Genomic DNA, 15,627 nt, shown 5'->3' on the forward strand with positions numbered 1-15,627 from the left:
ACAGAGAACACCTTTTGTAAACACGTTATTCCCTGGACACCAATTTTAATCTGCTTGACAAATAAATCATGCTTTTTATTAATCTTATTAAAACATAATTCTCTAATAAACATTTCCCAACAAAGCTCTTCTCCAATGCCTTGAAGCTGCTGACAATGCACGTATGTGTTTGTACATCTTTTATCAGTGGAAGCTGTGCTTTGCTGGACAGTCTACTCGTTGTAAGAGTTTGTACTAATGCGTTTCCACAGACCAAAGCATACAAGCACAAATAGACCTTTGGACTTTTAAATCCATGTTGAGGCCTCAGCTGTTGTCTCCTCTAATGAGGGTCTGGCTAATGCCGAGTGCTCAAGTATTCTTCAGGGTTAAAATCTTGGCACTGCTATAAACGGTGTAATTTAATCTACAAGCCTTGGGCTCATTTAAATTTCACGTGTCAGCAATTTCTCTGTAACCCCTCATCTAAAAATGTGAATTAAAGGACACAAACGTAAGGCACTGCAGCACTTTAAAAGCTTGCATTGACTGCTAATCCCTAAAGAGTGAACTTGGAGATGGATTAGCACACGACAGATCAACCACTGGGAAAATTATGAATGTGAGCCGGCTGCCCGTGTTTGTGAAACCAGGCTTTGATTTCGGTATGCGTGATATGAGGGGTTTTCTCTCTCTGCTTAGAATAAATACTAATCCCTTAAATGCCACAGCACATGTATGCATCTGTGGAAGGCCCAGACACACAGCAGCCGGGTCGCATAAAGAGATTAGATGCCAGAAATTATGAATGACTTTGTTTTGCTGCCAGTTTCTGACGGGGTTCGTTGATAATTTTATTCCTCGGCACCTGGCAAAGACACAGATATAGTGCACACATGGTGACATTACTGTTTACTGTGGTTCAATTCAATTAGAATTTAATGTAATGCAACTTTATTTCGATAGAATCAAAATCCTCTCCAAATGCTTCACGCATTATGATCGTAACCTTCACATCTACAGAGGAAACCCAACAAATCAGGCTTGAGGCAACGGTGAAGAGGGAAACTCCCCAAACCTCTGACAGCTCAGGGTGGGAGTGGAGTGTTTTTCACCATTGAGTTTTGGGGGGTTTATAGTGAATTCCTTAGTGGGCACATTCCATCCTAATGCTGGGATGTTCAAGCATCAGGTCAGAAATCCATGCACATTACAGTTTATGACATTCGAGGGTTAGGCCTGCAGCGTATAGGCCACAGAAGGGTGTGCTAAAGTATAAGCAGCACGTGATGGTTCTGAGTTGAATTTGCAATCATGTAGGTCAGGCCGGGCCAACCCGCGGCTCTTTGCCTGGTTACATGCGGTTCTTGCGTTCAAAGCAAAGTTTGGGTTTTTTTTTTTTTTTTTAATGTGCATGTTCGCTTCGCTTGAGTTCATTACGGTATTTTCGTCAAATGCGCATGTGCGTGAGATGAAAATACCGTAAAGTTTCCCAGTAGGGGCAGGATCATTTGAGTGAACAATTTTTGTCAAGTTCGCGCTCAAAATGGCAGGAAACAATGCGCAGCAAAACGAAAATATGAAGATGAACACAGGACGTTTTTAACAGAGTGGGATAGTTTTATATTTTTTTGTTGAACGTAATAACAAACCATTCTGCCTTTATATGTCAGGCGTTGTTAGCGCATTTCAAAGCTTCACTCCATGCGAACATCGACCAGGAATTTCCAAAAGGGACTGAACTTCGCAAGAATAAGTTGGAAAAGTCAGGCAGAAAAGCAGATACAGTTTTTCCAAAGATTCACGAAGCACTAAAGGGACCGTAACGATTGCATCGTATCCACTGGCCTGGAACATTGCGCGGGCTAAAAAGCCACACAATGAGCGGGAGTTGGTTAAAAAATGCCTCAGTGACGTTGTTGAAATCTTGTCTCCTGAACACGACAAACTAAAACGACTGGTATCAGACATTCAACTGTCCCGCCAGAATATCGGACATTTACACGGCTATTGAATCACAGTTGCACTCTGACCTTCAAGCATGTGAGTATTTTAGTGTCGCATTGGATGAGAGTTGTGACATACGTGACAAGACTCAGTTGGCGATATTTGCACGGTTTGTGCCAAACAATTGTGTGATGAAAGAAGAACTCCATTAAAGACAGAACCCGTGGCATAGATGTGAAAGAAACAATGATGGCTGCATTTGCGAAAGCAAATCTGCCCAAACCGAAACTAACTGCAATAGCCACGGACGGAGCGCGAGCCATGATCGGAGCTGTGAACGGGCTTGTGGGGCTGTGCAAAGCCGACCAAACATTTCCCGAGTTTTGGAATTTCCACTGCATCATCCACATGGAGCAACTCGTGTCTAAATCATTGAATTTAGAAAACGTCATGAAGCCTGTGATGGAAATCGTAAACTACATCATGCGCACATTTAACCACAGGCAATTCAAGAATCCCATCGATGAGCTGGACCAAACGCTTCCAGGTGACCTGCCGCTGCACTGCACTGTGAGGTGGCTGTCAAAAGGCCGCGTACTCTCTCGCTTCTTTGAGCTTTTGGATGTCGTGAAAGAGAAAGACAAGGACCATCCCGAGCTCTTGGACCTCGAGTGGATTATGGATCTGGCTTTTTTGATCGACATCCTGTGTCACTTGGACAGATTGAACCTGACCCTGCAGGGTAAGTTAAAAATGCTGCCTGACCTGGTGCAAGGCACAGAATGCCAGAAGTCCCGCTAAGCAACATGCATAGTAAAAGAAACATGCTAATGTGAATTATTATATTTTTGTTTGTGAGCTTGGTTGAACTTAGAGTTTGTGTGTGTGAGACAGTGCACACAATGTTCATTGTTGAAAATGACTGGCCTGTGGTCTTAGTACTGTAGGAGTCAATTCCTGTCATTATCATGTTGGTGTGTGACTTTTACAATAAATCTGGCTGAGCACAGGTGTGTGTGTGTGTGTGTGTGTGTGTGTGTGTGTGTGTGTGTGAGGAAGGGAGGGGGTGATGTTCATGTGTGCTCATGATGTGGCCCTTTGCGGTAACACAGTAAAAAATGTGGCTCTTAGTCTCTGACTGGTTGGCCACTCGTGATGTACGTCATGGTTATCCCAGAAAATTCAGTAGAAATTGGACTCTATTAGTTTGCAAAAATGCATCAGCTCTCATCCAGAACACTTCCTTACATCAAGACCCAGGGGTTCTGTGCTTTGCTTATGGTTGTCCTCACCCTGTCTCCCTCTGTGCAGAGTGGCCGCCCTGCTTCCCTGTGGTGTTGTGGAGGGAAGCACAGCTGCCTGCACTTGCTGCTGATTGGTAGGAACCTTTTAAACCTGCCTAGGAGCTCGGTCTGCGTTGGTTTGTCTTTGGAATTCCTCTGCCTGCTCCGGAGTCAAGATCCCCAGTCTTTACGTCAGTCGATGTTCTGTTTGTCCCGTCGAGTTTATCTTTTGCCCTGTGCAAGTACTCAGATCTGAACTGCTTACGCTCTGGCCTCCTGTGTTTGTTAGCATTATCCCTCGCTGTGAGGTGTTTTTAGTTTCTGTATCCAGCCGATGTTTTTCCATGTACTTACCGGCCTTCTGGTCGTTCTAATAAACAGTCTAAGGTCTGACTTACTTTAACACCTGGGCTCTGTTTGACTGCTAGGGAGGCTGATTTAAACTCTGTGGAGTTACTAAAGCTCCTTTCACACATGCACTGGAATTCTGATTCTGAATTCTGAGACATTTTACTTCAAATCTCCTGATTTTGTCCAGATTGGGGGGGGTGTATATGAGAACGCAGATTTCCCAATGAGACTCTTCCGACCTCTCGACTTTATCCTATAGGCCTCCTAGTACAATGTCCGTATTACGTGCGTGAAATGGTGCGTGCAGCATGCTGCTCTGTCCCAAATCGACACGAGCATTTAAAGCAAGCAAGTGGGCGTGTTGATTGTTTTTATTTTTTTTATTTATTTTTTTAGATGCATGGATTCAATATGCAATAAACAAAACACTGAGGCATCTTGTGCCTCCTGTGTGCGCTGACCCCTCATTAACATCAAGTTTCTCCTGTGAGGAAAGTTCTCACTCGGACGATCTCCCGCCGTGTGTGAAACACAACTCGGAACAGTGACCAAGGCTGATTTCTTACGACGTTGTCTAGAATTCATGTGCTAAACAGCCTTTAGACATTGTCCTTTTAATAAAAAACCTGCTGCCCTGTGCCTCATCCCTAAATCTGCCTCTGCTAGGCCAGCTGACACCCCACATCCCCCGTAAGTAGATGAATCATTGTTTGTGAATGTTTTGGCACAGAGGAATCTCCGTGTAGATCAAGGGAAACCTACTGGAGGCAGAACATGGATACACGGACCCCCTGAGGCATAAATGATAGGAAGGATAACAGTCTAATTAATGTGGTGCTGGCCCTAAACACTACCTGCATGTTGTTTGTTGTATCCTGCTGTCTCTGAAGCTTGTATTATATATTTATAATATATTTCGTTGAAATAAATGACAGAACACAAACCATATGAAATGGAACCTTGTAGCTCTTGCTGAGAAATCATCACACGTTTAGCTTGAAGCCGTTGGTTCATACAACAGTGTTAGGTTCTGCATCCTTGCTTCGACAACGCTGCATTAGGAAATGTAATTTTCTTCTTGTAGTAATATTTTGTCATGCATGAATGTTGGCTTCACATCAACACTCACATTTAATAAGCGGCGAGTAGCTCTGGCTCTACTGAGGGGGTTATAAGCTCAGGCTGCATCTAGATAAATCTCATCCAGAGCATCACAGAAGCAATGAACAGTTAAAACCTTGTGTGACTTTACAACAGCTTTTGTAAAATATTTTTAAATAGGACGGTCGTGCAACATTTGGGGGGAATTGGTTCAATTAAGAATTGTCATTGCAAAGTCCTGGACAGACTGATATTTAGTATATATAGTATGTTCATATTGCACTTGAAGTATATGCAGACAGGTGGTTCAATGGATAAAGCATCAGTCCGTTAAAAAGTCCATAAACCAGGTGTGTCCTTCAGCAAGAGATTTAGCTGCCACAGTATATAGTCATCTTTGATGCTGTAATAAGTGTCTACATATTCAGCACACAACAAGCAGCAGTGGTTTGATTCATGTATTTTGGTGAAATATTCTGGCTCAGTTTCCACAAACTGTTGCAAAAGCAAATCCTGCTGCTTTCTGTTTCAGCTGAACACCAGCTGCCATTTGGTGATGGACAGACAGTATGGAGTCGGTTTGAGGGGCTGCGGCTGCAGGAAACGGGGTTAATTCAAATCCAAAGGAAGGTTAATCTCAGTGGATGCACCTCCTCCTGTATATTGTCTCTTGTGTGACCTTGTTTTTCGTGTTTGGTTGTTTGTTCTGCCTGTTTTGTTCCACACTGACTTTATGGTCAGGACGACGCCCGAGTCTCCCGGAGGCTGATTCAGCTGCCTCTAATTAACCTACTGAACACGGTCTCGTTAGTTCAGCCTCATAATACATTCTGATGGAGTTTTTCTCTCCCTCTTAATCCTCATTATATAAATACAGAATTGTCGTTTATTGAACATTAATCGTATGTTTTTACTTAGATTTTTCTTGGACCTTGATTTACCTGGTGGGAGGACTGAATCAGTCTCTGAATGTTATTTTAGAGCTGAAAAATCTGGTCAGATTTTTTTTCTTTGTATTTTCAAACAGCAACTTCAGTATTAAAACTGGTTTCCTACCAGAAAATCTAATCTATTTGGATGAATACAAGTATTAAAGGCTTTGTGTCTGACTAGTTCACGTGACGGCTACAAAGAACAGAACATGCTGTTTTATGATGCTTTTGATGTTATTATATACTGCAGATGGTGGGATCTTCAAAGTTACTTTTACATTGAGGAACATTTTGTTTGAAATTGTTCCACCAGTTTTTGGCACAATTAGTCATAGATTAGTGAACCTCTGTCCATCTATACATTCGAGAGGCTCTGGCTTTGTGAATTATGTTATGTGAGTTATGTTACTGACCTGTTGCCAATTAACCTAATTAGTTGTCAAATTTGTTTTTGATAATTACTTTTCCAGCCTTTTGTTGCCCGTGCAACACGGGAATGTTCTTGTGTTGCTGCCATTAAATTTAAAATGAGCTAATATTTTCCATTGGATGGTAAAATGTCTCCGTTTTAACATCTGATATGTTGTTTATGTTCCATTGTGAATGAAATGTAGGTTGATGAGATTTGCAAATCACTGCATTATGTTCTTATTTACGTTTTACACATCTTCCCAACTTTTTGGGAATTGGGTTGTAGATTAGATACTTTGTCATTGTCCAAGGATATAGATTGAAAATTAGATGCAATTTCAGGTACAGACTCAAATTTAATACAATAAATAAGTCTAAAAATAAAATGCATGTATCACATACCTGTATCTCAACATACCAATGATCTAAAACCACACACTTAGTGCCAACATATACATTTTAGTGAGTAAAACTGAGTCAACCGTATGTTCATATTGCACTTAAAAAAGAAAATAATAAAATATTGCAGAGTGAAGTTATTATTAAATCTTTGCTAACTGTTAAAATTTTGATACTTTGTCTCTTTCTTTCTTTTATCTGTGTTGTTTTACTTACCATTTTTATATTTTGCAATGTATTGATTGCAATTGTGATTTTCTCATCACTTTCTCAGGAAATATATAATTCAGACATCAAACCAACAAAAAGTCTGGAAAAACCGTGGCTCAAACAACCATATTTATTATTTTAACCAACATGAATTTTCCCCTCGACAAACAATTTGAGCTTAGAATAAAAAAAAAAGACAAACACAGTCTAATCTGTTGGAGTTGAAACAAGCCTTTAAAACCTCTTTGGTGTCTGCTGCACTAATCTGTGAACTGGTCAGTAAAAAGTGCACACAGTTCAGACGGGGATTTAAAGCTTCTCAGACCACCTCAGTACATTGGCAGGAGTACGAATCAGAATGAGGCCTTAAACACAATTGATTTTTAAAGGAAGCAGCTTTAGTCTTACGTAATCTGTCCCTCAGCGAGTCGTACGTATCGGGGACACATATAGAAAATAGGATGTTATGGGATTTTCTTCTTTTCCATTACTGAGCCAACTTAGCTCTGCGATTGCAACATGTCAGGATCCTGTGATGGTCAACCGTCAATCTTCTCCGGTCATGTGGTTGATCGTATGACTGGAGAAGAGGATCCGGGCAGCTGAGATGTTTCCGTTTTTCTTGTGGTTTTGCTGAAACGAGAAACAGATGTGGCCTAATACAGGGAGGAAAACAGAAATTCACTGTCAAACTTCAGGCCTGAGGTCACATTTCATCTTACACAACAAAGAGAACAGAGCAGAAAATCAATCACAACAATACAATGCTCAGATCAGAAATGCATTCTCACCAGCACCGTATATGTAGATAATAATAGATTTTCCAACACTAAAGATAAAAATGGAGCTATTGACTGCTTGCTAACCACTGCACTGAGGTATATTCGATTGTAAATCCATCACTACCTGTAGCTGCTCCCATTTTCATTAACACAGACACATTTACACACAGGTCATGACCTGCTGCCTATGTTTGTCTCAGATGGAAGATCAATTGGGACGCTGTCATCCATGAGTCTCATTATCTAAAGTGGCCACAGACAAACCTGGAGGAAGAGTCTTAAAGGAGCTTAAGATGCACTGGTGCTGCCTGGTGAATCCAACGAGAAAAACAAAAATCACCCATCCATCACCCAGGATGCACTTTACACAACACAGATCTTAGTCATGTAGTGATGCTGCCACTGCACCACAGATTGTTTGTTTGTGACCTTGAGGACAGTGAAGCTATGATCTCAGGAGACAGATTTATGGGTTTCATTTATGTGAAACATTCTTCACTTCAAACTGTCTGCTTGTTTATACAGTTATTTACTAAATTCGCATGTCAGCACAAATAGACCAGTACCTCACTACCTCACTTATTTTACTGATGATCTGTCTTTCCTGAAAAAATAAGGTGGCAGCCATCAGCTGCCAGCTCTCTCCTGTAGATTATGACAACCTGCCAACTTCATTCAGCAGTGCAGTACCCTCCTGATTTTCAACTCTTACTCAGGACGATGTGTCCGCCCTCATATCTAACCGTCCGACCACCTGCTCTCTGGATCCAATACCCTCCACTTTCTTTTAAGCAGTTGCACCCACAATAAACTCAACTCTCGGACTTTCTCTCCCAGAACAACCTCCTCAGTGTCAACCAGTCTGGCTTCAAGAGTGGTTCACTCCACAGAAACAGCACTCCTGACGGTTGTGGAATCCCTGCGGGCTGCAAAAGCTGCACGTCAGTCTTCTGTCTTAATCCTACTCGATCTATCTGCAGCCTTTGACACTGTGAACCATCAGATCTTCCTGTCCGCACTCTCTGACCATCAGCTTCAGCCTGGCTTATCTGGAAGTTCAGGAGTGTATACAGAGAAAGCGGTTAGCTAAGAAGAAGTGGGACACTGAGTGGACTGAACAGAGTAGACAGGAGCACAGGGAGATACAGCGTAAGGTGAAGGTAGAGGTGGCAAAGCCCAAACAAAGAGCATATCAGGACTTGTATGTTAGGTTGGACACTAAAGGAGGGAGAGGTGGATTTGTACAGGTTGGCGAGGCAGACAGGTAGAGATTGAAAGATGTGCAGCAGGTTAGTGTGATTAAAGATAAGGATGGAAATGTATGGACAGGTGCCAGGAGTGTGATGGGAAGATAGAAGGAGAACTTTGAAGAGTTGATGAATGAGGAAAATAAAAGAAGAAAAAGTAGAAGAGGTGACTGGTGTGGAGCAGGAAGTAGTAAAGATTAGGAAGAGTGAAGTGAGGAGTATGTTGAAGAGGAATGAAGCTTAGCCGCAGTAAGACAGAATACATGTGTGTGAATGAGAGGGACCCAGTGGAACGGTGAGGTTACAGGGAGCAGAGGTGAAGAAGGTGCAGGACTTTAAGTACTTAGGGTCAACGGTTCAGAGCAAAGGAGAGTGTGGAAAAGAGGTGAAGAGGCGAGTGAAAGCAGGTTGGAACGGGTGGAGAAAAGTATCAGGTGTGTTGTGTGACAAAAGAGTATCAGCGAGAATTAAAGGAAAGATGTTCAAGACGGTGGTGAGACCAGAGATGGTGTTCAGCTTAGAGACAGTGGCACTGAAGAAAAGACAGGAGGCAGAGCTGGAGGTCGCAGAGCTTAAGATGTTGAGGTTCTCTTTGGGAGTGACAAGGATGGACAGGATCAGGAATGAGGACATCAGAGGGACAGATCATGTTAGATGTTTTGGAGATAAAGTCAGAGAGGCCAGATTGAGGTGGTTTGAACATGTTCAGAGGAGAAACTGTGAATATATCGGTAGAAGGATGCTGAGGTTGGAGCTGCCAGGCAGGAGGTCTAGAGGAAAACCAAAGAGGAGATTTATGGATGTAGTGAGAGAGGACATGAAGTTAGTTGGTGTGAGAGAAGAGGATGCAGAGGACAGAGTTAGATGGAGGCACATGATTCACTCACCCCTAAAAGGGAGCAGCCGAAAGGAAAAGAAGAAGACATTTAAAATGTCTGCTGGTAGATGGTTCAGCTTCAACATGATGATCTGTAGTTCTGGTTGAAAAATTAGGACTGTTGTTGTTTTTTTTCTCTACCAAAGTTTAACATGTGAATCAGAATCTGGTGACAGCTACTGGGTTATTTCAGTCACATCCTAAAGATCCTAAACTGATATTTTTAGCTTTGTTTTTGTTTCTGTTTTCATGAAATGTTAATTATATAGATACATAGAATGAAATCACATGACATTAGAGAAGCAAAACAACTCATTGTTGCACTGCATGTTATACAGTCTTGTCTTGTCTTGTCGTCGATTCGTGTCCTTTACAGCTAAGAACAAAGCAGGTGCACATGTTTAACAGTGACCTGATAAATAATATATATGATGTTTAATGTTAGAATAAAGGTCCAGGTGTTTTTATTAAAAATTTAGGAGCCTTCTGCACCTTTTGAAATCTGACAGCAGCAGAGCATAGAGTTCATTTCCAACCTCTGTGAAGTTTTCAGACATGAAAACAATTCACATCATCGGGTTTAGGGATTCTGGTTTTTCCCCGCCTGAAAAGAAAAAAGCTCCTCCCCAGACTTGGAGCTCCCATTGTACTTCCTCTAAATCCAACTGATATAAACACACACTCTGACCTACTTCAATAACAGAGGAACAAGACTCAGACTGCTTCAGCAAACGCTTTAACTACTGGACTTGAGGTAAAGTTTAATGTTCACTGATTTCCTGATACAAAGCTTTACTTTCAGTTTTGTGAATTCCTTCCCTGGTAGAGAATTCACCGTGGTTTTATGCTAAAGCTAAAAGGAGTCATGCATGTGTGAGCAGCACTGAGCTACAATGTCAGAGCAGAAAATAACTTCCCTGAGCAGACTCTGAGTTTCACTCTGAAGACTTCCTCCTTTTGAATTCAGGCTGAGATAAATTCATACGCAGTTTTTCCAGCTAAGAAACTAATTAGCCTTAATAGCATTAGGATAAGAGAATGATTTTTGACCCAGTTGCACCAGGATGATTTTTTTGGGGGAATTCAGAGCTACAGAGCTGTGGCCTTTGGCAGAGTTATTGCAACATATTTGTAGAAATTATATGGGAGACATACACATCATTAATATTAATGCAAACATTGATTTTTCTAAAGTCTGGATTTAAAAATACAAAGAGGAAGAATCAAAGAACCGGGAATTTCCAGAGAAACATAAGCTCCAGCAGCATCTTTTTGGTTCTGAATATGTCTGACTCTCTTTCTTTCCCTCTGCCATCAGACTCCTAAACAGCTGACAGGAGTTTGCAACCATGAACATAACACAACTGTTTACACTGAATCACATTTTGCATTTGCACATTAAATCTTTCAGATTTTTGCTCTTATTTTTTAAATTTATATGTATTTAATTTTATTTCTATTTTTCTTATTTTTATTTTGCTTACTGTGTGACATTTAGTGTGGACGGCAAAGTAAGAATTTCATTGTGCAGGGAAACATGCTTTCTGTCTGTGCATATGACAATAAACACTTTGAATCTTTGAATCTTTCACATGACACATGAAAGAAACTCTGGAATTGAAACCAACATACAAAGTCATTAGAGCTGTAATTTCTATCTTTACAACGATTGACAAAATAGTGTGAAACAAACTTGTATGAAATATTGGTACAGGCTGAGGCTTCAGATGCCAATTTGGGAGACTTTCAGCAAATCAGTGTTACCTAGAAACTTCTCTTTTTAATAATTAACGTTCGTTTGAAAGAACCGCAGCCAAAGCCTGACTCTTGATTACGTGTTATTGCAGCATATTTTGTCTCTGATTGAGTGTTGGACAGTGTCTGTTACTGATCTTGCTGAATGTTCTCAGGTTTCTGTGTGTCAGTGATGGAAGACTCTGATCTGGGCAACTTGGATGAAGCCAGTCTGGATGCACAGTGGGAGCAGTGGAAAATCACGTACAAGAAAAAGTACAATAGCCCGGTAAGAGTGTTTCCAACATAAAGAGACAAAGTGCGAATCACTGGAGGAATCAAAAAGAAAAACAGGGTTTTAGAGAAAAAGATACAGTAGAAGCAAAAACAAAAAACACCATGAACTCATTTACAAGCTGCGTCCTTTAATGAACATGTGGTTAATTTCATATTTTAGTACCAGACCAGTCTGAACCAAAAAAGGTATCTGCACCGAGCAAATCATTTTCTAAGCATTTTAATAAATTCCAACTTTGTGCTCAATACAAAATCTTGCACCGAGCTTTGGTAATTTCTTTTCTCGGCACTCAGGGCGAAGAGGAAGAAGTGGGGCCGCAGAGTGACAGTGGAATAGATCAATAGTGACATTAATGGGAAAGGATGTCAAATTTTCATTAAACCAGAGCCTCAGTTGTTCCAGAAATATGTGCACCTCAATTTCCTTTCTTAGTGCTAAGTTCTTTAGAAGATTTACAGTATTCGATATATTAAATGTGAACATACAGACGCTGCATGGTTTTCTTTTGCTTCTGAAACGTCAGGTGTGTCCTGCCAAAAGCGGCACAGTGGGTTTAAAAAGGGACACGCTTGTCTAGAATGTAATACACTGCAGCTCAAACCGCAGACAGGACTAAGCAGTGGTGATCCTAGAGTCTGGCCTCAGGCAAAGATGCACGCATCATAAAACAGCTCGGCTTCAGATATGGACAGTAAAATACCCACCACACTGCACATAGCACAATAGTTTGCATCTCAATTTCCTTCAGTTGGGTGCAAAGAAAAACAAACTCTATAGTTTCTGTTGCAAAATCACCTTTTATGTTTTTGCACTTTGTGTGTGTAATTTGTATTTCTTCATATCTTTATTCTCAGAAAGAAGAGGCGGAACGCAGGGCTATCTGGGAGGAGTCAATGCGCCGCATCGTAGCCCACAACAAGGAGGCAGCGCTGGGAAAACACACCTTTACGATGGGGATGAACCACCTGGGAGACCTGGTGAGACTAAGGCCCATATAATATACATTAATCCACATTCATCCCCAAAATATCTGAGTGCACATGAAGGATCACAGACAGAAACCGTGACGCAAAGACTTCCATGTCCGACTTCTTTTCTCTCCAACGATCTTTGAGATTCAGAACCCACCATTGAACCCTTTGATTTGAGCAAACGTCAAATAGAGCAGCACAGTTGGGAAGGAACTGAGACGTCCCTCCCCCGAAATACCGAACCAGTTATACCAGTTAACCAGCTCAGCTCAGCCAGTGTTCTCAGGTTGATGAGCTAAAACAATGTCCAACTGCCACAGGACATGTAGCGTCCAGGCCATTTAGGTCTGAGCTTATATCCCATTTTGAATATTGGTTCCACAGCAGTTCTGATCTGTAGCTGCTGTTGTCTTTTTTTTATTCACCCATGCATGATGCAGCCTCATGAGGTGGTGCAGGGTGAGGTTGGTGTCAGCACAGGTCAGGACTAATGGTTGTCTTTGCATGAAGACGCCAGCTGAAAGGAAAAAAAAAAAAAAAGACAGCATGTCAGGGCTCGGGCTCATTTATTGCACACATATCCAAATTCTGGAGTTATGGCCAATTTCATGTTTATGTACAGGAACAGGTGGAGAAGAGATGAATGATGTGTTTCCATTTCTGTTTTGAAGCACTTAAGTAAAATGAAAGACATTAACAGATGTGTGTGTTTCTTCCATTAATCAACTCTGCTTTTCTTCGATAATTGCTACATATCACATAACCAGCAGTTTCACTGTGACACACAGTACAGAAGTCACTTTAATTCCTCTTTTGCTTTTCATGGTTCTTTTTGCTCTTGTTTTAAAAGTCATTGTTTTTCATGTATTGTTTTTTGGATTCACATTAGTAAAGAGCAAAAAAAAAGAGAAAGATATTTCCCTTTGGAGTAAAGAGTATTAAACCCATCTCTTCATGAAATACTGTTCATCCCCAGTCTCTCTGCTTAATCAACTTCTCACATACCCGTATCTTACCTACTTGTCCTCATCTTAAGTCTAAAAATAAATCCTCTCTGTCTCCTTCTCCTGATCTTGTCCTCAAACATTTTTTTTTATCTCACATTACTCAAGGTACAATGGGAAATTTCAAGCTGTCTGTTGTCAGGGTGCTGCAACTATTTAGAAACTCAAGCTTTCTTGTTGTTTTACATGTTAGAATAGAAACCTAAGAAATGCAGCTTTAACTGTGTCTCTATTCATGCAGAGACCAGAAGAAGTGTGTTGCGGGGGACTCTGCGTTCCTAAAGACGGCAAAAGGCCCAGTCATCCAAAATGAAAGACGGACATTTCAACTTCTCTCTGTGACAGGTCAGGCAACAAAGATGGCTTTATTTATTATTTAAGATTTTTATATATATATATATATATAATATTTTGAAACAATTAGGCACATGAATTGATTATTATTATGATAAATTGTAGCATTTTGTTTCATGTGAAGTTGTTTTCCCTGACGCCTAACAGTTTTTCTGCGTATATATAAAGTTGTTCCTGTGGCGTCAATACGATTCGCCAAAGGACAAAGCGGCACAATCCGACGCCTTATCTGACAGTGTGGGATGACATGTGACGTGTCGTGTCACGATTCAGTAAACATTTTAACGACACCAGACCATGTTAATTTAGTCCCTTGACCTATTCTAAGCTAACACGGATGCATTTGTGCCCAACCCTAGTGTTAATCCAGCATTTTGTGCAAATAGCTTGAAATAAAAAGGATGTGACTTCAACACCAAAGACGTGTCCACAATAGGACTTTAAATGAACAATAATGTGTCTCGGACTAAATTGTTTGGCTGAGGTTTTATCTCGTTGCTGGACTTTAGCACCAGCGTCACAAGTTTCACTGCACTTCAACGAACAAACAGCTGAGGATGACGGATGCAGTGAGATCATGCTCCAAGAATTCCCAAGATGGTGGCTCCTGTTTTTATAGGAAAACTGAAGAAAACTAAGAAAAAGCTTCCAGATAAGAAAAATCACATAATTGATTTCTGTGCGACACGGAGCTGCTGGAGGCAAAACAAAACACTGGCAACAACTGAGGATCATATAAAACGAAGAGTCACATGTCAAATAAGATCAGCTGAAATAAGTTTACGTAAAGTAAAATATGCATTTACAGAGTCATTCAAGGGAGCGTCTGCTCCTGATGGGTCTTATGGATCTATACAAATGTCTAGACGTGCACGGGCTTCTCATTTATCGATACTTTGACTGAAAACCCTTCAAAACAGCAGCGTGTGGCTTTACAGGCTTTCATGAGACCAAATATGACTCAGAGGATGTGGTGAATGTTCTTTTGTTTTTTTGCTGAATGAAGCACAGAGGTTTCCAGGAAAACATAAAAACATTCACATTTTCTTTCTCCCTTTTTCAGATCCACAAATGAGTAAGGATGCGAGCCCCAATCCCACTTAGAGGACCTAACCTGCCAAAGGGAATTGAAAACAACGGAATAAATCTGATTGTGTAATGTAATTAGTCATTAGGAGTAGATGGAAACAGCCGGGTCTTCTCTGTATAAACGAGGCTTGGGCTGAACAGGAAGTGCACAGAGCCTCCATCTGTGCTGTCTGCTAACAACCAGATTATCCTCACAGTGATGTTATGTTGTTATGTTATCTAATGAACATCAGACCTGCCACAGTTAAAAGTTAGTTAGAAATGTCTTTTTTTTTTCCCCAATTAATTTCATGTGTTTTTAGTTTTAATTATAATTTGACATATTCAGTTACCTTAAAAAAAAACACTAAAAATGTTTTTAACTTTGAATTTGGAAAAATACATTTTGTTTCTTTATTTTTGCACAACAATAAATGAATAAAAGTCATAAAACGGGTTATGCGGTTTGTCTTTTGGGTACAAAAACTATAAGTCTATAGATAGATATTATTACTCTGGAAAATTGTTGATTTTAGGATAAACGTTTCTTTTTAAATCTTGAATTTATTAACTTTAACTCTGTCTTTTAGCAGCTTAGTGTAAGCAGAGAAAATACCAGTAATGATATAAGAATCATTCCTACAAATGTTGTCAGCTGACGTGAAGGACGTTGTCTCCC

The 15,627-nt window shown here is 40.6% G+C and overlaps 1 protein-coding gene across 1 annotated transcript; it reads left to right on the forward strand.

The window, feature by feature from the left end:
* The first annotated feature begins 2,140 nt into the window (after positions 1–2,140).
* Positions 2,141–15,404, forward strand: LOC137130658 (general transcription factor II-I repeat domain-containing protein 2A-like). Its single transcript, XM_067511069.1, has 5 exons — positions 2,141–2,668; positions 11,430–11,542; positions 12,406–12,528; positions 13,768–13,871; positions 14,944–15,404. The coding sequence occupies exons 1-4, from the start codon at positions 2,173–2,175 to the stop codon at positions 13,837–13,839; spliced, it is 804 nt and encodes a 267-aa protein (XP_067367170.1). The 5' UTR covers positions 2,141–2,172; the 3' UTR covers positions 13,840–13,871; positions 14,944–15,404.
* The last annotated feature ends 223 nt before the right edge of the window (positions 15,405–15,627 follow it).

The sequence above is a fragment of the Channa argus genome, chromosome 7, assembly GCF_033026475.1.
Source record: "Channa argus isolate prfri chromosome 7, Channa argus male v1.0, whole genome shotgun sequence".
Taxonomy (NCBI): Eukaryota; Metazoa; Chordata; class Actinopteri; order Anabantiformes; family Channidae; genus Channa; species Channa argus.

Excerpts from the sequence above, each read along its gene's own strand:
- LOC137130658 (XM_067511069.1), top strand. The coding sequence starts at position 2,173 with ATGATGGCTGCATTTGCGAAAGCAAATCTGCCCAAACCGAAACTAACT. Across the intron at positions 11,543-12,405 it reads AGAAAAAGTACAATAGCCCG|AAAGAAGAGGCGGAACGCAG; the intron begins GTAAGAGTGTTT and ends CTTTATTCTCAG. Across the intron at positions 12,529-13,767 it reads TGAACCACCTGGGAGACCTG|AGACCAGAAGAAGTGTGTTG; the intron begins GTGAGACTAAGG and ends CTATTCATGCAG.